The 21,550-nt window shown below is 36.9% G+C and overlaps 1 protein-coding gene across 1 annotated transcript in view; it reads right to left on the bottom strand.

Annotated features, from left to right (window-relative positions):
• Positions 1–21,550, bottom strand: part of NEDD4 (NEDD4 E3 ubiquitin protein ligase) — a 1,779,469-nt gene that overhangs the window by 928,146 nt on the left and 829,773 nt on the right. Inside the window, exon 6 of the mRNA XM_044078965.1 lies at positions 15,052–15,160. Within this exon, the coding sequence (XP_043934900.1) occupies positions 15,052–15,160 (109 nt within the window). The remainder of the gene's footprint in view (positions 1–15,051; positions 15,161–21,550) is intronic.

Below are 21,550 nucleotides of genomic sequence, written 5' to 3'. Positions count from 1 at the left end.
GCGGAGGCCCAACGAGAAACACTCCAGATGCATGTCTTTATAATGAGGGAGGAAACCGGAGCACCCAGAGGAAACCCAGATGAATGCAGGGAGGACATGCAGACTCCACACAGAAGGCACCCCAGCCGATAATCAAACCGGAGAACCTCTTGCTGTGAGGTGACATTGCAGCCGCTGCACTACTGCGCCATCCTATTATGGAGCTTAAGAAATTTTGGAAAGAAAAAATCAGCTTTAAGAAGAAATTATTATTCATAGATGGAGACTGGCACTTGACTTGCAACAACAAGGATGTATCTATGGGACCTAGAAGGGGAAACAAACAAAAAAAAAAAAATATATATATATATATATATATATATATATATATTTGGCATGGGAGACATGAATTCAGCAGCAGAAACTCAAAGAAAATTTACATAGTATTCCCCAAGGTATAATAACTGGACTAGACGAGACAGACATTGTATTTCATAGGAACATGTGTGTTTAATTGACAGTTTTGACACACGTCCAGTAACTATTTCAGATCATACACCAATAAAAACTAAGATAAACATGCAGCATTAATGAAGCAAAAATTTGACACTGGGTCTTTCCCACCTACTTGTTAGAAAGAGAGTAATTTAAGGAATGGGTAGTGAAAATTATTAAGATTTATTAAGGATGATAGAAATTTCTTCATATGCTACAGCTAGTGAGTAGGACAGAATGAAAATGAACTTTAAAAACAGGGTAGAAATAAAAAGAGCAAGAATATGATTACAAGGTGGCAGAACTAAGAGGATTTCTAATCAGTAAAGCCTCATTCTTCAAAAAACTCAGTAAAAAAAAAGAATCTGCCCTACTCATTACCCTGGCATCTCTTGAAAAAAAACAGAGAACACACCCTGACTCAAAATTAGAAGATTTAATTAAAACAACTCGTAAAGAATTACTTGATTTACACTCTCATAACTACTCCCTTCACGAACAAAGACTTATTGCTACTTATTCTGAATGGGCACAAATTCCCTCGAGAACTTTAGCTAGAATACTTAAAAATAACAATGGTGCTGCCAAAATCTCTATCCTTCTATATAAGGATAAACTTTACAAATCTGATTCTGAAATAATTCAACTTTTTCATGATCTTTATTCTGATATCTATAGCAAAAACGACCAAAATTCCTTAAACCCCCAAATAGAAATCTTTCTCGACTCAATTGCTGCCCCTTCCCTTAATGCAGAACAGGTGTCCTTATTATCCGCTCCGTTTAATATTCAAGAGATTCAAAATGTCATTAATAATCTCAAATTAGGCAAATCCCCTGGCCCAGATGGGTTTACCACTAACTTCTTTAAAACCTTTAGCTTAAAGATCGCCCCTATTCTTCTTAAGATATTCAACTTTATTATAAAAAATGGAATTACCGACCTGCACTGGAATATATCTAAAACGATTTTAATTTTAAAAAATAATCATGACAAAACAGACCCTCACAGTTACAGACCCATCTCGCTTATCAATGTAGATATTAAAATATTTGCAGCTGTTCTGGCCAACAGACTCAAACAGATAATGCCACATATAATTTCTCAGGATCAAGCTGGTTTCATGAGCAACAGACATACATGGGATAATACTTTAACTCTAGACTCACTAATACATTTTACTAAAAGAGATAAAAATCCTTTGTACGCCTTGACTCTTGATGCCTCAAAAGCGTTCGACAGAGTAAACTGGGTCTTCTTATTCTCCACCATGACTCACTTCAATATCCCTAAAACCTTTATAGATATGATCAGAATTCTTTATACAAACTCTTATACTTCCTTATATATTAATAAAAAAAGCTCTAACACGATTATGATTACTAATGGAACAAGACAAGGATGCCCACTTTCTCCTTTCCTGTTTAATATATTTATTGAACCTTTCTTCTTATATATTGTTCAGAATACACACCACACCATCCCCAGAATTCTGAATACACAAGTTGCCCTATCGGCCTTCGCCGATGATCTAAATTTATACTTTCAGTATCCCAATTCTGACCTACCCAAAATTATAAATGCAATTAACAACTTCTCTAATGTCTCTAGCCTCCAAATTAATAAGAAAAAATCATTTATTCTCCCAATTAACCCTGACGCTCATAAACCTTTTTTTTTCCCAGAATCCTCCTTTCATATCTCATATAGTATCAAATATCTCGGCATTAATTTTGAACACAACCAAGCCTCTGCTCTTCAAAACAATTTACTAAAATCCTGGGCTACTATTTGCCAAGACCTACAAAGATGGAAACTTCTTAATCTAGCTTTTTTATCTAAAGTAGCCATTGTGAAGATGAATATTCTACCGAGACTTCTTTATCAATTTAATGCTACCAATATAATGATATCAAATAATCTCTTCCTTAAATTTAACAATAAAATCGCAAAATTTCTCTGGTTTCCCAAGAGAGTCAGGATCTCGTACTCTAAACTTACTCTCCCCAAAGAGAAAGGAGGAGTGGGCCTTCCAAATTTTCATTTATATTACACGATTATCTGCTCAAACAGGTTATTGTCCATTTCATACATGGATCCTAATCCACTCAGCCATATTCCTGCCTGGTTGAAGATATGGCACCGTCATGTCATCTCCAACAAAATCAACCCGAAAGCTATCCCATTTCTTTCCCATTCCTCTCTATATGACTCCAAATTACTCCCCTTATTGAAGCATAAAATTAGGTTATTTCAAAATTGATCAAGGACATTAACCTTGAAAACATTCTCCCCCTTCTACAACCACTACATCTGAATCCAAATCTTAAAATTAACAACAATATGTTTGATCTCTCTAAGTTCTCCCTTATCAAGGACTTTACAGTTTGGGACCTCCTTAAACATAAGTCCCTATCGATCACAGAACTACGTGCATCCCTCAAGGCCAATAACAAATACACAGTTATCCTTCGTCAACTACGTGAAACCATTTCCTCTCAAGTTGTCTACACTACACCTGATTCTTTGGGAATCAATAAAATATCTGAAATTATCTCTACACTTTTAAATCCCAAAAAAACTGTCTCTTCCTCTTACAATATACTTAAACCATTATTAGATAATAATAATTGCCTCTTCTCCACCTTCTGGGACAATATAGGTTCTCCCATTACGGAAGATCAAAAACTTTTAGCCATAAAAACCACCCTTGAACTTGCTCCCTTCAAAAAATTATTATATACCCAATTGATGTTAAATAACAATGCGTATCATTCACCTGTAATACTCAACAAATTTAATCCTAACAACTCCGCTGCTTGTTCTTGCTGCCCTTGCTTGAGAGCAGATCTTCTTCATATTATGTGGCACTGTAATCATTCCTATAAACTATGGTGTTCTCTCAAAGTGCGACTAAAAAAGATGGGTTACTATAACTCCACTCTCTCTTGGCAAACAGCCATACTGAATATTCCCCTTTCCAAAATGCCTAAACTTCACCTTCACATTCTCATCACTCTCTGCTCTTTAATCAAACTCTACATCACTTATAACTGGATAGATCGCACAAAATTGTCATGGCAGGGTTTCAAAGAGATGGCATTAAAATATATTTCAGCTCAAAAATTCATTATCAATGGTCCTAGAAAGAAAGCCTACTTCGCCAATCTATGGAATTGCCTATTAGATGTAATTCTAGGTGACTAATACCTTGTTCATTTCATATGTGACATTCCTTTGCAATTTCTTGTTCTATCTATCTTCCACTACTAATTTTTACCCAACGGGGTGTTTATATCTTTCTTCGTCTTACCTCTTTAATTCTCTCTTTTGATACTGCTCTTATACATTTAGGTAGCATGGGGTTTCTTTTTTTGTTTTTGTAAATAATGTATCTTTTTTTTTTTCTCCTTTTAGTGGTCTTCAATGCCTCCAGTAGCTTTATATTTCTCCTAATGCCTCTTATTTTAGAATTGTATTCTAGTACTGTTTGTAATTATTTATTCAGGTTCATACACATGGTTATCAACCTAGAATGTTTTGTATCCCTATTCTGTTTGCATTGAATTTATTTTGAAAACAATAAAAAATTATTTGAAAAAAAAAAAGAATATGATTACAAGGTAATACAGATTATTTAAAGGGGCTGACAAAGGTTAAAGTACTGAATAAGGGGAGTCTCATAGAACAATAAGAGGCACAACTGCAGAATGCTACACAGAAGATAAAATAAAAGGGAGTATATGGATAATATGCATGAGACTAGAAAGATTGCTGTTAAACAACTATTTTTGATAATAACTCCAGAGCACAAAAACTTTTAGCATGACTTGGCACAAGAGGTGGAAAGTGTTGTCACCAAATTTAGGGAGCCTGTAACAAGATAAATAACCCGAGATCCTGTACAAGTAATAGAGATATTTTGAAAATTTTATGAAAATGTGTATAAAGCCGAGAAATGTTGAAATCAAGAATAAGCACAAATGGAAATATTTATGCAAGACTAAATTATGTTAAAGTGAGAGGTAGACCCAGCTTCATAAAGACTCACTTCAATTTTAAACCATGGCTATAAAGTCTTTAAGTCTGTACTAGCTAAAAGAATGGTAAAGGTGTTGCCATAATTGACAGACATAGATAAATGTGTTTTTTGTGGAGAGAGCAAACATTTGATATTAACAGAATAATAACTTCACAATAAACATTAACAGAACAATGATGATCCAGAGGTAAGCAGAATGTAAAAAAAATATTACTGTTGCTGGTGAGTCTTCATGCAATGAAAGCATTCGACAGAGTGAGCTGGAATTTTATGAGTAGGGCAATGAAAGCATCTGTATTCTCTGATATAATAATAAGGTTAATTAAGAGGCTAGAGGACGGATTGGGGGACAAGAATTAAAGTGGGAGGGTTCCTTTCTGATATGCTGTTTCTGAACAGAGGAACCAGGCAGGGGTGTTCTCTTTCCCCTTTGTTATTTACTTTATACTTAGAGCCATTGGCAAAGAAAATAAGGGACTCAGAAATTCAAGGATATTCCTGCTATGGTTCATGGGTGTATACTAGGCTGACAATGACTAGGGATGACTTTCCAAAAGGTACTATAATACATTTCTTTGCACTGAGTTTTAAGCCATGGCTTTGGCACGAGAAGTAGATGCCAAAGAGGAGAGGGCCTTGAGGGATTCCAATAGTGACTGGCCTCTTTGAAGAAGTGGTCTCACCAATCCTAACTTCCTGGGGCCTACCTGTGAGCCAGTTGGCTATCCAGCGTGTTATATATGGGTTCATGCCTAATTATGTAAGTTTGTTAACAATACCAAAGTGGAGTATTGTATTAAATGCCTTAGCCATGTCAAGGTAAGCTGTATCCCCTGTTTTACCCATCATTCATTGCCTTGGTGACCTTTTTAAAGCAGTTCACCAGTTGCACTAGCCATGGCCTTTCTTTGACAAAGCCAAAGTGGAATGAATCCAGTGTCTGAAGGTTTCTGACATCTTTGTTGATCATTTCAATGATAAATCTTTCCATGGCTTTGCATATAAGACTAGTCAAACTAATGGGTCTGTAGTATCCGGGATCTGTTTAAGGTCTGCCCTAATGAAGTGAGATGATTGTTGCAGCTGTCCTTCTTGTGGCAGGAAGCCTGGAATAAAGCTAAGCAGTAGCTCCACTGGTCCTGATAGGTCATGTTTTAGACAATTCAGGAGGCATCCTTAGCTATTACTGCGGCCCAATGAGGCTGTGTTTTTGGCCTTTGCAAGTCCAGCCAGCACATGCTTTCTTATATTTGAAGATATTTCTTGAGAGGTGGCTTGGGGTGAGCGGGGGTAAAACTGGAACTGAATTTGTCAGCCAGCAGATTCACTACATCGTCTGTCTCAATGAATGTGGCTCAATTAACCACCAGTTCAGCACACTGCTGTGTGTCGCCTGTCGGGTTTCTGACATAGCTGAAGAAGGTCTTATGGTTGTCTTTTGTCTGGAAGGCTATTCTGACCTCAGAATTGGATTTATTGGACTTAATTAGCCCTCTTACATGTCTGTTTATTTTGATGAGAGAGTTCTTATCTTTATAGGAGTTACAATTCTTGATTTTAGCCTTGATTTTTTTCCTTTTGTTGTATAACCTGTTTAATCTGAGATGCCACCAGGATGGTTTGTTTTTTGGAGTTAGTTTTAAGTTTACTTCTGTAGGTACAACAGCCTTTATGCAGCCACTGACATGACTGTACAGAGTTTCTATGAGCAATTCTATATAGGCTGCTGTGTTTTCTGGATTTGGTGGGACAATGAATTTTGACAAACTATCGCTTAATAAAAGATAGTTTGTCTTGGAATAGTTCCTATAACTGTTACTGGATTTACTGGGGTTGATTTTGAAGGACACAGCTTTATGCTCAGACCTTATCAGGGAAGATGTGACATTGGAGGCAGTGTAGCATTCTTCCATATTTGTGAGTACGAGGTCCACTATGTTGGAACCTCTATTGGGCGTATCCACTAACTAGTTAAAGGTAGTTTGTATTTATGAAGTCCTGAAATCTCTGTGCCTGCAGACTTGGGGCCATGTAGGATTCCCAGTCTTAGAAGGATAATTAAACTCCCCCATAACTAAGGTGTTAGATGGGACGGTGAGCGTCTCCAATAGGTATACGTATGTTTTATAAGTTTCATGGGACATAGAGGGTGACCTACAGCTTGTTAGGATATGGTACGGGATTTTATCGATGATGACTTACATGTGAAGAAATTCCAGTGCATCATCCTGTTTAAACAACCTAGAGCTATGCCTGTTAATTGATGTATATCAAGACACCTTCTTTAGTCCCTATCTGAGCAGCTACTGGCTTAAAAGTGTGGAAGGCACCGAAACGTTGCACTGCCAGGGTACTCTCTGTAGTTTTATGCCATGTCTCAGTAACTGTACAGACGTCTATATTCTCTAGGGTGAGGAGGGCTTGGAGGGAGTGGAACTTTTGTTTAGGCTCCTGGAATTTAGCAGTAACACTTTAAACTTCAGTTGAGTTGATTTTGCTATGCAATAGGTTTGTCAATTTGGTATTGCCTAAAAAAGGCTCTATGGGTAAGGACAAAGTTTTAGCCAGAATTTGAAAGCCTAGAGGGGATAGATACAGATGATCCCTGGCAAAGCAACATGGTTTGTTAATCATGTCTATCTATGCTGACAAATACTGGATCCCCTTAGAATGACACCAGAAACTCATCCAGTTGTTAAAATCAATCATCTTTTGTTGCACCATTTTGTGGCACCATTCCCGGTGAAGGTAATCAAGAAAAGCTGGTTTTGTTTGTAGATGTTATTATTTTGTAACTGATAAATCCAGAAAAGGACATCTCAGTGTTGTGGAACATTTTGAGCCAATTTCATGTCTTTTTGGCTATAAAATTAATGAAGCTAAAGGCTATAGCCAGAAATTATGCACTGGCACATGAATTGGTTCAGCCAATACCCACAGTTATGGGGACGGGTCTACTTCAGAAGACTGAAAAAACAAAAGAATGAATCCCAAAAGACTGAAAATTCAAAATACTGAATGATGGAATTTGCCCCTTCTTCACTGTTGTGCAATCTTAGAGTTGGTATACATAGAAAGAAGGGGGTGTGAGGGTGCAGCCCTCCACATGAGGGGTGCAGGAGAGGTTTCCCCCTGCATTAAAAATGTGTTCAGAATTTTCAGTCTTTTGGGATTCATTCTTTCGGTTTGTCAGTCTTCTGAAGTAGACCCATGGGAAGAGACTAAACAAAAGATAACATAAAAACTGAGAAACAGGTAGCTATTGTTTATGAATACGGACAATAAGATACAAGCAGTGAAAGTGTTTTTAGTCCTATGAGTTTTATATACAGCTCAGGTACATTTTTATCAATCAGAAAAGTTGTGGACAGTAAGTAATAACAGTTAAAGGAATTCATGTGGGAGGGGAAGACGTCAAGAGTTAAGTCGGATACGGTGATTCTTCCAAAAGAATAAGTGGTTCAGGATTAACTGATTTGAAGGGATTTTTTTACAGCTACATAATTATATATCATATATATAACACAAGCAGAAGGTTATAGCTCAAAGTGGAAAGGGATGATAATGAAGCAGAGATGAAATTCAAGAAATAAGTAAAGAGTGGGATTTTAGATGCAGGTCCTTAACTCATTACATCGGAGTGATGTCTCCAGGTGCATCTGCAGTTAACTCCTACTCATGCATCTAAGTGTCAAATATTGCTTGCTCATATTTGCATCAACAATTCCAAAACCGTGCTATGTACAAGGTTTTAAAAGATTTCATCTTAAAGCTTACACAACTGAAAACTCAACTGCCTTAATATTTGATCTCAGCTTGTGCAGCTAAACAGATATTAACTACTGTTTTTATGACATTAATTTACATAGATAATTTTCACATTTTTCTAAATATCTCAACAACCAGATAATACAGACAGAACTCCTTAGCCTCATATGAAAGTTCTCAGCTAGATGAATAAAATTTTGACAGTATGTGGGTAACTTGGGTGATTCGTGAGATATTGTAAGTTGTTTACAAAAACATAATAGTTACTGTATTTACTGTGACTTATAAAATTCAGTTTAAGACCTAGAACCTAAAGAACACTACCCACTATAAAAAATAGTTTGTGCTGAGGAGTTTACCATTTACACTTCTTTCATAATCCATATAGTTCCAGAGATATAAACATTTGTTTGAAATGTGCGGACATAATTTGATTTTAAGGAGGATAATAACAGCCATACAGAATATTATATTCATAAAATACCAGAAAATATTCTAGGAACTAAACCAACACGAGAATGGAGAAAGGAGATTTTGCCAATAGGGATAACTGCAAGTAGGAGTACAGAGAATGGGCAAAGGGAAGCTGGAGCTGGCTGGAGAAAACTGGCAAAGCAACCAAGGTATTGGGAGCAAATAACTAGAGAGGGAGAGGTAACAGAAAGAGGCAAAGAGAGCAGCTGCAATAGCAAAGAACAATGCATCACAGCTACGGAAAGTGACCCAGCAGATGACACAAAGAAACTTTTATCAGGCTGCAGAGCAAAGACAGAACAATAAAGAAGACAGCCATAATGCAACCTTCATATGGGATTCCAGCAACAACCCGTTCATCATCACACAGAACATCAAAGACAGATGGAAGGAGTACTTCCAGCAGCTTCTAAATGAATAAACCCACAAAGAAGCTGTACTGCTCCCATACACAGCAACAATGAAAGAGGAGGAACAGCTCACCCTAGAACAAGAACAGTACTAAAGAAATGAAGTCAGGGAAAGTAGCAGGCTCAGATGAGGTCACAGCAGATATGCTCAAGATGTTGGGTCAGTCAGAGGAAGAAATGGCTCCTGAGGGTACTCACAGCATTATGGAGGGAATATCATATCTGATGTGACCGGAGAATAAACAATCTAGTGCCAGTATACAAGAACAAAGAGCACACTCACAACTGTGTGCACTACAGAGGTATCAAACTTCTGTGACACTGCATGAAAGTCCTGTAGAGGGTGGCTGATAAACACATACGCAAAGTAGTAGAAACTAAGATGAGGGATAAGCAGTTCAGATCTATCTCAGGATGCAGCACAACTGACCTGATCTTTGCAGTGAGACAACTGAGGAGATGCAAGAAATGAGAAAACAGTCAACTGGGTATTCCAAGACTTGGAGAAAGCATATGACAAGATCCCAAGAAAGCTGATTTGGGCAGTCCAACAAAAGTCCAAGAATCAGTGGTAGAATTAGTGCAGGCTGTGTATATGGACCCAACAACACAAGTACAAATAGTGTTTGTTTGGACTCAAATAAGGGATCATGGTGTGAGTGGGGATTCAAACAAGCAATGGACCTACATTAGCAAACATGTTGAACAGGCAGATCAACAAGGTGTACAGAGTGTAACATTACAAACAGAATCTGAACAGAAACTTCAGCAAATGACAGGGGAATGGAAAGCAAAACTAATGCATATGGAATGAACCTGAGTACAGACAAGACAGTTGTCATGGCAGCAAACAGAGCGTATCAGAAGAAGTAGAAAACTGATACAGAAGGGAAATCAGTGAAACAGGGTAACAGCTTCAGTCATTTGGGATGGGTGATAATTTATTTATTCATTTTATTTTATTTTACATTTGTTGACTGGGCTAGTCTAACTGGATAAATGTCCATTTTCAGTAGAGGCCTGGGGAGATAAGCTCCAAGACAGAACTATGAAATTAACAAGATAACAAATAAGGAAACATTAAACAAAATAAAATCATATTTACAATGCATATTACAGGTTATCACAGTAAATTCAGCAGTGCAGAATACAGGCATAACATAGCATGCTAGTACAATCAAGATGTTCTAGAGGGAGATAGTATTATGGTCAATAAGGAAGGAATTACAGTTAATGAGTAGAAGGGGTAGGAAGAGCAAAGTATTAAGAGATACATAACTAGTCAGGCTTAGTACAGGGGTATAACCACTGTGTTCTGAGGAACACTTTCAATTTGTTTTTAAAGCATTATACTGAGGGAAGTGAGGAGAGTTCACTGGGGAGGAGATTTCTGGCTTTTCCAACAATATTAGAAAAGAGGGAGTCACCAGCCTTGTTGTTTGGTTTAGTGGTATGTACTAGAAGTATCTGAGAAGACCTTAAGGATTTCAGGTTTTTATAGGGAGTGATGAGTGTGGATAGAATAGGAGTTTTGGAAGGTTTGTAAAAAGTGTTGTGGGCTATAGATAGTTGATGGAATTTAATCAGATGTTGTAGTTCAAGCTATCCCAGCTGCTTTAAATTAATGCAATGGTGGGTTCTAAATGGGTTGCCTGTAGCAAATCTGGCAATGTTATTGTAAGACATTTCCAATTTGCTAAGATTATTTTTAGATAGATTAGTAAAAATGGGTGAGGCATAAAGAAGTGAAGAGTTTAGATGAGTGTGTGCTATAGTGGTTTTAGCTGAAGGTAAGAGGAAGGATTTTATCCTATAGAGAGAGCCAAGTTTTTTGTTGACAGTTTTTATAGTATTGTTAATATGGATATCAAAGTTCAGATTGTTGTCAATGGTGATACCCAATAGTTTGGTGGTTGGATCAGGGGATATAATAGTTTTATTGGTAGAGATAACTGAGAAATCAAGAGGAGAGGATTTATTGGTGGGAGAGAAGAGGAGGAGTTTAGTCTTTTTGGGGTTTAGGAGAAGGCATCTATGTGTGAACCATTGCTCAACTGTGTTAAATACTTGTTGGGTAAGAGATTGAAGTTCAGAAGAGGAGGTGGCTGAGCATATCAGTGTGGAGTCATCTGCATATTGTATGCATGTGGCTTGGGGGATGGCAAGGTAAAGGTCATTAATAAATACGGAAAAAAGTAGAGGTCCTAGGATGGACCCTTGAGGGACACCAAGTTTGACATGCAGGTGAGTGGAGAGAGACTTGTGCCATAGTACGGCCTGTTGTCTTTTATCAAGGTAGGACTGGAACCACTTTATAGAAGATGTATCTAGTGACAGGGATTTCAGTATTTTGATGAGAATTTGGTGATTTACCATGTCAAAAGCTTTAGACAGGTCAATAAATAGCGCTGAAGAAAGCTTGTTACAGTTGCGGTTTTTGTTGATACAATCTGTGAAGGAAAGAAGGGCAGTACTAGTGCTATGTGAAGGTCTGAACCCATGTTGACAGTTGGAAAGTAAATTATTTTGGGTTAGATGGTCAAGTAATTTTCTGTGAATGCATTTCTCCAGGATCTTTGCCAAAGGAGAGAGAAGGGCAATGGGGCGGTAGTTGGAGAGTTCAGTGGAGTGTCCACCTTTATGGAGGGGGATAATATGGGAGATTTTCCATAAACTGGGGATATGACTTTCGGTAATAGTTCTATTGATCAGAATAGAAATGGGATAAGCAATAGCTTTGGCTGATTGTTGTAGGAATTCAGCAGGTAGTTGATCTGCTGAGGGTGAGCATGGTTTTAGTTTCTGTAGAAGGGTTAGAATATTTGTTGTTGGGATAGGTTGAATATGAAAAGTAGGGAGTAAGGTTGATTTATAGGAAGGGAGAGTGAAGTTATTAGGTGATAGTTGACTAGCTAGTGCTTGTATAGCATTAGTAAAAAAGGTATTGAAAGCATTAGCAGTATTCAATAGATTTTTGTGGTCAGTATTTTGAGGATTTGGAGTAGTGGATTGACCTGGATGGAGTAGTTGGTTAATGCTAGCCCAAAATTTTTGTGGGTTGTTTTGATTAGCTTGTTGGGATTGTAGGTAGTAGTTTCTTTTATCAGATATTATAGCTTTCTTGGTTTCATTTCTTAGCTGTCTAAATGTTAGTTGGTCTATAGGGTTTTTAGTCTTCCTCCATTTTGCCCAAAGTTTGTTTCTAAGATTTATTTTATGTTTGGTTTCTTTTGAAAGCCATGGAGCAGATTTGGTTTGAATTCTAATTAATCTGGTTGGAGCATGGTGGTTGAGAATGGCAAGGAAGGTGGAGTTAAAGTAACTAACGGCTTCATCTAAAGGGAGGTTTTGTAAGGGAGACCAGTTGCAGATAAGAACGGAAGTCTGAATGAGGAGGTCTATGTTAGAATCGGAGGTGCTGCAGTCAACTGTCACAGAGTGTTACAAAAAGCGCTATGACAGAAGAATGCTGAAGAAGCTGAAAAGCAAGTTGTACAAAACAGTGGTGTGAAGAGTACTACTGTATGGTACAGAAACCTTTGCAGTGAAGGCAGACTAGCTGGGGAAGCTAGAGATGACAGATATGAAGTACCTGAGATGGGTGGTAAAATGTACACTGCAGGACGAATGAAGGAATTATAACATCAGAACAGAAACCAAAGTAGCTCCTATTGCAGAAATGGTCAAAGAACACCAATCACAGCAGTTTGGGAACATGTGCAGGAAAGCAGAAGATGACTTGATGAAGAAGATTTGTAAGACACAGGAAAAAGGCACGAGGGAACAAGGACATCCAACAAAGAGATGATGGATTGTGGAAGAGAAGACCTGAGATAGTCAGAGTCAGGCATGACTGTCGAAGAAGGTAGGGGAGTGGCAATGAAGCAAGAGAGGTGGTGACAGTTAACAAGGAAACCCTGGACCCATACAGAAAGTGTGAAAATGGGAATGATGATGATAATGATCCGGCATTTGTCAGACTGTCTGACTTGTGAAAGTATGACGGATCCTAGACTACTTGGATCCTAACTGCATGAAAGGCAAGGCATAGGTCAACTCTGGGGGGGGCTTAAAAGACACAGAAGAGTGGAATAGTGCTCCAACTCTTGTCTGTAGATTAGGGATTTTAAGCCTGTGATCGTATTTGTTAGGAACATCTAGGATCTTTCCAGCTGTTTTTTTTATGGCTGGAGAGACAAATCTCAAAGGGGAGGGGTATTTCATTCAATAATTGGCCTGATAATGCTGAGTACAAGGGGGGAAATAACATCATTAGATTTGAATGATAATCCCTTGATGATCGGTTGTACCAAGCAGGATTTCCTGACAACCATTTCTACATGGTGATGAAAGGAAAGGGAACTATAAACCAAGTTGCTAGGTCTGTAACTATATTTTCATTTTGAAGTAGGGTATGGTTAATGCTATATATATATATATATATATATATATATATATATATATATTGGGAGGGTTTTCCAAATGTGACAATGTTACTTTTTAGCATTTAATTTTAGACCATGCAATTTTAAGTATATCTTCCTGCTGGAGGGCTTCTGTGTCAAAGAGGGATTTGAAAATGACTCCTAATTTGTAGTCATCCACAAACTTGTTTAAGCCATATGTCTCAGGCCACACTGTCTGCCAGTTTGATAGGAGCATGGAATGGTCTTGTAGAGAACAAAGTACCAATTAAAACCACTGAAAAGTCAACCTTAACATTAAAGACAAAGTTTCAATGTGCTGGAAAACAACAAAAGATGAAAAACCTCATTTTGGGCACCACATCAGAGGTGTATTTAGGCTTGCAGGATAACACCAATAAAGGCCGCCTTCAGGGATGGAATAACAAAGCTGCACCTCAGCATTTCCTGTAAAAGATGCTGAATACTAAACAGTGGACGGGATAAACCCAACCTTAAGACTCATCATAACATCTGAAACCTTTGATACCATTGTTGTTGAGGAAACCGCTGCTAGACATCTGCAGGATCTTTGGCTTGATCACATTATACCGATCTGTATGTCACTGTGCAACTCTGAGCCAAAGGAAAAAAGGGAGGTCTGTAGATGCTTGCTTTCTTGTCTCCAAATTTATTCACACAACAGGGGCTATAAGACTGTCTTGTTTAATGATGCAAATATCTAACAATACAACCTAAGTATTATTTACAATAAGTTAATAAGCTCTAACAACTAAACATGTCCATATCTAAGTATGGCTTTTTGGTTTGACTGCATTATTAAAAGACACTGCACACATTTTCATTTTCAAGTGGAACTTAATACTCTCCTATGATGCTCTAAAAAGGAGAGTATGTAAATAGCTTTGTGCATACACAGTTGTGCTTTTGAGCTTTTTGATTAGATCCTATGAGCATATGTTTGGTGACTTCTGCTTTCTTGTAGTCTCACTTCCATTACGTCAATGACTGATATAAAGCCATTCATAGATGAAGCAGACATGTAAATTAAAGAAGCTGTTAGATGCTGAATGAAGAGCTGAAGAGTCATACAGAAAAGTATATATAGACTTTTACAGCCTGCCTCATACCACTGTGCCAGTTCTCTTAATAATATCTGTCATGGAAATAGTCAGGGTTTATCCAAGTAATATGCAGACTAAGTCCTTTTAATTATGATGACCAGTGAAATAAGGTTTTGAAAGTAATACAATTCTAATGTAAAGGTTAAGCATAACAAACTGACAGTAGCCTTAGAAAACCTTCCAACAGAGAAAATTGATGATTTGAATTTCAGGAGTGGTACTTAGTGTTACAATCAGGTTTGTTACGTAATGCATAGCTATGTAAACTGCAAAATAGCAGAATGCAGTGGGCAAAAAAGGAAAGAGTAGCATTCTTCCTCTAAAATAATTCTTACATCAGGAGACTCTCTATTGTCAGACTGTTCTGCATCTTCAGATATATGCCTGCGAGACTTAAATGCTCGTCGTGCCTCAAGATGAACGTTTGCATCAACTGTGGTGTCCCTACATGAGAAGCAAAAAGAAAAGTTAAAATCATAATACATTAAATGTCCTAGCTTCTGAAAGACACAAAGTTTTTTATAGCTGCATGTTCACTATAATCTAGCCTGCAAAAGGATTTTAAGCATTATTAGTTGATAATGATTCTTTAAATAGATTATCCGTGCAAAATCTAAAAAACTGTAAACTTGAAAACCAAGTACAAATTGGATCAAAATATTGACGTGACCATTTGCATATCACTCCCTATAACATAGTATAACAGACAACCACATGCCTGCAAAATTATCTATTAATAACAAGTACGGCAGTTTTTCTTATGCTTTCCTTCCCCAAGTCACTCTTCTCCATCTGTTTGCAAGAAAAAAGTAACCTTAGCAAGTCAAAAAGCAGGCCTAATCAATTTGTGCTACTAACACATTGAGCATTAGTCCAAGTAAAAATAAATGCATTCCTTCCAAATAAAACGTTGCATATTTCAGATGAAATCATCATAATGTGAGGCTTCCAACTTGGTTGCACACTGATCAAAAGCTTAATTTCAGCTCTCCTAGTTTAACAAACAAAACTTTGAAATAAGAGCCTGTGATATTGTCAACTTGAGTAAAATTCAATTACTGGCTAGTAAGGCACTGACTGGATGCCAGCAAAGAAAACGTTTAGAGATCCTGAAATAAAATCAACCAGAAATTTTGAAGAGAAAACACTGGCTGAGAAGAATCCTGCAGCTGTTCAGGAAAAAGCAGTTCAGGCTTCAGCTTTGGTATGAGAAAGAATAATTTAGAGGAAAAATCAAATGTACAAAGAGATGATTAAAATAAATGAGACACTGAAGGAGTATATCAACTCAAACAACAAACATCTGGAAAATAGTAATACCTATTCATATGAACTAATACAACTCCAAAAATCAGAGGCTAAAATTCAGAAAAGACTGTGTATCAGACTTCTCAAGAAGAGTTGTTTCAAAAATGGTAGAATTAGAAGACAGAGTGCACAGAGATTTTCTGCTATACCAGGGGAAACTTGAAGGAACAGACTGTATTCATGTTATGAAAGCACAATTTGTTAACTAAAAGGGCACATTGCCTGTATGCTCTAAACATGGCTGTGAGAATGCAGACAAGACCTGTATTAGTAAAAATGCAATTATATCAGAAACTGTTGATCCTGACAAACTATCTCAAAAGGGAAAAGTATTAAAAATTGGAGACAACAGAGTATTTGTGGAAAATGATTATTCACTGTACACTAGGAAGAAGAGAAACAAATTTATCTTATCAATTAGGGAATTTTGAGAGGCAGGTGTGAGATTTAAGTTGCTGCATCCAGTTGTTTTCAGAATATTTTTCTAGAGGATCAGATTAAGAAGGAAAAAAAAAAATATCCAACAAAAAGTGAGCCAGCAAACTCTAGAAGATGTTAGACAGTACAGCTCATAGAGAGACTTTGCTAGAGAAACCTTTTCCAATGTTCCAAAGGAAATGGCTGAGAGACAAAAAAACATAGGAATTCAGCAGAAGAATCAGGACTACCTTGACGTGAACCAGAGTCTGGGGTTGGTAATGGAGATGAACAGGAAGAAGCCCAGCACCTTGAAATTAGTGAATAAATGGGAGACTATAAAGCATCAGTCACATTTGTGAAATACTGCTTTACAGGAAAAAGTGGATGAGAAAGACTGGACTTTAGTTGACGTCGTTAAAATTGTGAAGAGATTGTAAAGCACGTACCCTACTTTATCTCATTAATGTTTAGAAGGGCACTAAAAGGGAAAATGTAACTAAGTAAAACAATTTTTCACTCATTACTATTTGTATAAAACATTTCATGATATAAACTGCACATTGTACATAGTAAAGCAGTTTTGTGTAGTGTACAGTCAGGGGTATTTTAAATGTAGAGGAGTCTCTTCGATGACTGTTTTCTTTAATATCTTTAACATACAAATACCTTTTTGGGTGTAAGAAATGTAAGCTTTATGGTGTAACAAGAAAAGAAAGTATGGACAAATCAACTTAGATGTTAATGTGCTGTGATTTGGGGCTGCTGAGGTGGGGTGGGGTGTAAAAGTGCTATGATTATATCATATGTAGAATTATGATATCTATCCAATTCTTACAAGGATGAACATATAGATCAATACCCTTGGCTTAAGCTATAATCAATTGTTTTTTTTTTTGTAAGCAAGCAGGCTTGAAAAAATAAGACAAAATGATGAAAACCATGAAACATGCCAAGCTTCTTACAGCTGCAAAGACATTAGTTTTTTTTATATACAATAGCAAATGTTCAGTGGGAGTCAAGAATTCTGCTGCTAAGAAAGCTGTACATTCTGTTCTGAGTAAAATTTACAAAGATTCATTGCTGATTACTTTTACTAGCTGTCTGCAGGTGCAAGCAATTAACCTTGAGAGTTCTGTGCATTCTTTGATGAGGGAAATGCAAAATTTAAAGGTACAATGAATGGTAAGCATAAGAAAAGAACAGACAGCAATTGCACTGAGTATGTGGGAACATAGGCTGCAGCATGCGCTTTAGCATGGATAACCTTAATTTTTGGTTAGGTAATGCCTGTGAGTACAGCTGTCAATTTGGGGCAATGCTTCCTATCTGGAGGGTTAAACTTCTTTTTTTTTGAAGATGTAAATAGTATTGTTTGTTCTAAGTTAATAGGAGATGGAGCTGTTTTGAAAATGTATTCATTTTTTTATTTGAGCGTGTTCATTAAAACAAAAAATCTTGAAAAATTTGACATAGGTTCAAATAGAAATGATGAAAAAAAACTGCACAAAAGATCAGCCTGCCAAACATTAGTGTGAGCATGTAACACAAAAGTTGGAAATACACATTAAAAATAAACTGAAATATAATAGGTGGGAAAAAAACAGCTTTTATCATAATGGCTACATTGTCCAAATTATCTTGGAATATAAATGGCCTTACAAGTATAGACAAAAAGGAAGGCATACTGAACTATACGAAGAAATACAGGGTTCAAATAGCTATGCTGTAGGTGACACATCTGGAGCGAAATGATCTTGTGCATTTGACAAAAAAAAAGGATTTCAGGATCAATATTCAACAGAATATCAGGACAAAGGTAAAGGGGAGTAATTATACTAATTGCTAGAGGAGCAGATTTTAAAAATTGCTTAGAGAGTACTCTGTCAGAAACATTGGGTGGGCAAATGGCTTTAACTAAGGAAATTATTCTTTTTAGCGGGGACACAGGATCTGAACTACCCAGCCATATTAAGTTCTTATTACGTTTAATTCTGTTGGCTGCCAAAAAAAAGAAAGTACCAGAAAATAAGAACCAAAGTCTAAACCAAATGGACTTGAAATTTTGAATACTAGAAAAGAGATAAAAGAACTGGAACAGGGATCTTTAGAAAATGGAAAGAGCGAATTACACAGAAATAAATGGAAACTGTGAGAACAATACAAGCAGAATAATGTTCAGGAGGAGGAGGAGGAGGAATGAGGTTTAACAGAAGGCAGGAATTTAGCAATTAATGCAATGTTGGACTGATTATAGTTACAACAAAAGAAAACACATGTGATATATAATGTATGCAAATGGGGAAATTTTAATATGCTTTTGTTTTTTGTTAATGTTATGTTTGCTTATGTCTTAAGTGATAATTTAATAAATGTGTTTAAAAATAACCATAATCCATTTAAAAGATGAAGGGGATATAGGACATAAATTACTTGTTCACAATCATCTTTTAAACTAAGATAAAGCCAAGCTGGTAAACATGTAAAGCAGCATACCCTGGAGTATCAAATCATATCCCAGGCCATATGGCAATCCACAAAATGTCCATCCTCAATATGCTTCAAATAAACTGCTTTCAACAGTTTATGCTCAGCCCAAGGATGCCTAAACATTCCCTTGTTTTGGGCCATTTTTCAATCAAATCCAGCCCCACTCATTGGTTCATTTCTATACCAAAAACTGCATTAGATATGGAGCCACATACATACCAGCTGAGCACCTGCACATTAACCAGGATTGCTCATCATTCCACAGCTATCAAACAATCAATTATTCATTTTTGTCAGCTCAAAACAATACTATCTAAACTGCTGGTTTACTCTTCTTTCCCTTCATATCTTCACATAACTGTGTATACCAGGTCATTTCCTGTTCAAATATCCAAACAGCTACAGTTCCCCACCATTTAAATTACACATCTACTCAACTCTACTGAATGGTCTACAATTATACATATACAGGAAATGTTTCGACCATGATCCCCTCCCAGCAAACCACATGCACAACAGAAACAGAAAATATGGTAACATACCTACATCACAACAGCTGGAATTAAGTCACCCTTCATCAGCACTATTAACATAATTATTACAAATTAAGAGACTGAGGTGAATGGCATAACTGCCCACAGCTTTCCTTCATTTTCACCAGATTTTAATAAACATTTGAACTAAATTCAGGGTAAATCAACTTCTCTAAACATTATCTATAAAGAGTTTACTATCAAAACTGCGAACGGCACTACGTCGACTGTCATATACTCGAACATGGAAGTCCGAAATCGGTAATGTCGAAGGCAAAATAATCAATCTAGGAATGGTTTTAACATGGGTCGCGGTAGGTGTTCAGTAGTATTCCGAACTACAAACATCTCCCCTACCTCGACCCATGTTAAAACCATTCCTAGATTGATTATTTTGTCTTCGACATTACCGATTTTGAACTTCCATGTTCGAGTATATGACAGTCGACGTAGTGCCGTTCGCAATTTTGATAGTAAACCTCTACAAACATTTCTTAGTGTTACTAAGATGTCCCAGCTAACCAGACATTTTTTTAATAGATCCTTCTTTGTGAAAGATATAGAAGTGAGAATGTATCTGCAATTAATAAAACAGTCATGGCCTCAAAATAATCTATCAATTTTGTCAGAGTTAAGTCAAAGAAGATGGGAGAGACTTCAGTAGCTGAGATGAAGGGAGTGGCAGATGGCGCAGTCCAAGTAAATAAGGATTTTTATTTTTTGATAAAAAACGGTTCCTCAACTTAAAGACTTCAAAACTGAATTTTGGGACAGGATAAGTATAGAATACAGCAACACCATAAAAAAGCTATGTACTTACCATAATGTTCCATCTGTGTTGTCTATTTTCATTCTTTCTCAACTGTTGGGTTTGGATCCAATCCTTGGATACGACTTGGCCATTACTAAAGCTTGTGGCCACCAGAAAGCTCTTGAGCTCCTCCCTTACCCATAATGCACCAACCCCTAACATACCACAGATCTTGTTTGGTCTTTTACATAAAGTAGAAATAACTACTATAAATTTCATAAGAGCAAAAGCCATATCTGGAGCTCAACATTAAGGACAGTAGTGCCCTTATAATCTCTCGTTCTTCCAGAAATCCATCGTGAAAAGGGTTGTAAGGGTTGGTGGATAGGAAGTTGAGGAAGAATGAAAATGGACAACAGAGATGGAAAGTTATGGTAAGTATATAACTTTTTTATCTGATGCTGTCAATTTTCATTTTATCCTCAAATGATGGGACAGATTCCACAGCTACCTAAAAGCCTGGGTGGACTCTATAAGGAAGGATATCCCTGAGCAAAGTTAAGCCAAAGGCTGCTCTTCCCCTTGAGACAAGATCCAGGCTGTAATGAATGATAAAGGTATGAGGACTGGCCCAAGCTGTAGCCACACATATACAGTGCATGGAAGCTTTAGATACAAACACTGAAGAAATTGCCATAGACCAAGTTGAATGGGTTCTTAAAGGTTTTGGTATGGTTAGACCCAACTTGCTGTAGATAAATGATATGCAATCCGTTAGCCATCTGGCTAAGATTACCTTTGCAACTTGTTTTCCCAACTTAGCATAAACAAAGGACACAAATAATTGCACTGTTTTTCTAAATTCCTTTGTTCTATGCAAGTAAAAACATAATTGTTTGTGAACATCTAATGCGACATACACTCACCTTTGTTTCCAAATTAGTTAAGAAAATTGGCAAATTAATGGACTGATTGATATTGGATTCTGACACCATCTTAGAAGGAAAGAAGCATTGATACAAAATGAGACTCTATCCTTATGAAAGATCAAGTAGGGAGGTTTAGAGAAAAATAAGTTATGTACTTACCATAATGTTACATGTGTGTAGTCCATCTCGCCTATATTCTTGCTGGATGGGTTCGGAGCCGACTTGGCCTATGCTAAAGCTCGAGGCTAACCCCTATCCCATGGTGCCTCATGGCAATTTCCCAGATCTAGTTTGCAAGAAAGTAATAAATAACTATCAGGTAATAATAATAAGAAGAAAGAATCTGTAAAAATACAGGAAGGGATTAGAAACATAATCCATTCCAGGTGGACAATAAAGAGCAAAG

This window comes from Protopterus annectens, chromosome 7.part1, assembly GCF_019279795.1.
Source record: "Protopterus annectens isolate FY-2018-M chromosome 7.part1, PAN1.0, whole genome shotgun sequence".
In the NCBI taxonomy this organism is placed as follows: domain Eukaryota; kingdom Metazoa; phylum Chordata; order Ceratodontiformes; family Protopteridae; genus Protopterus; species Protopterus annectens.
This window is presented reverse-complemented; position numbering and strand designations above follow the sequence as displayed.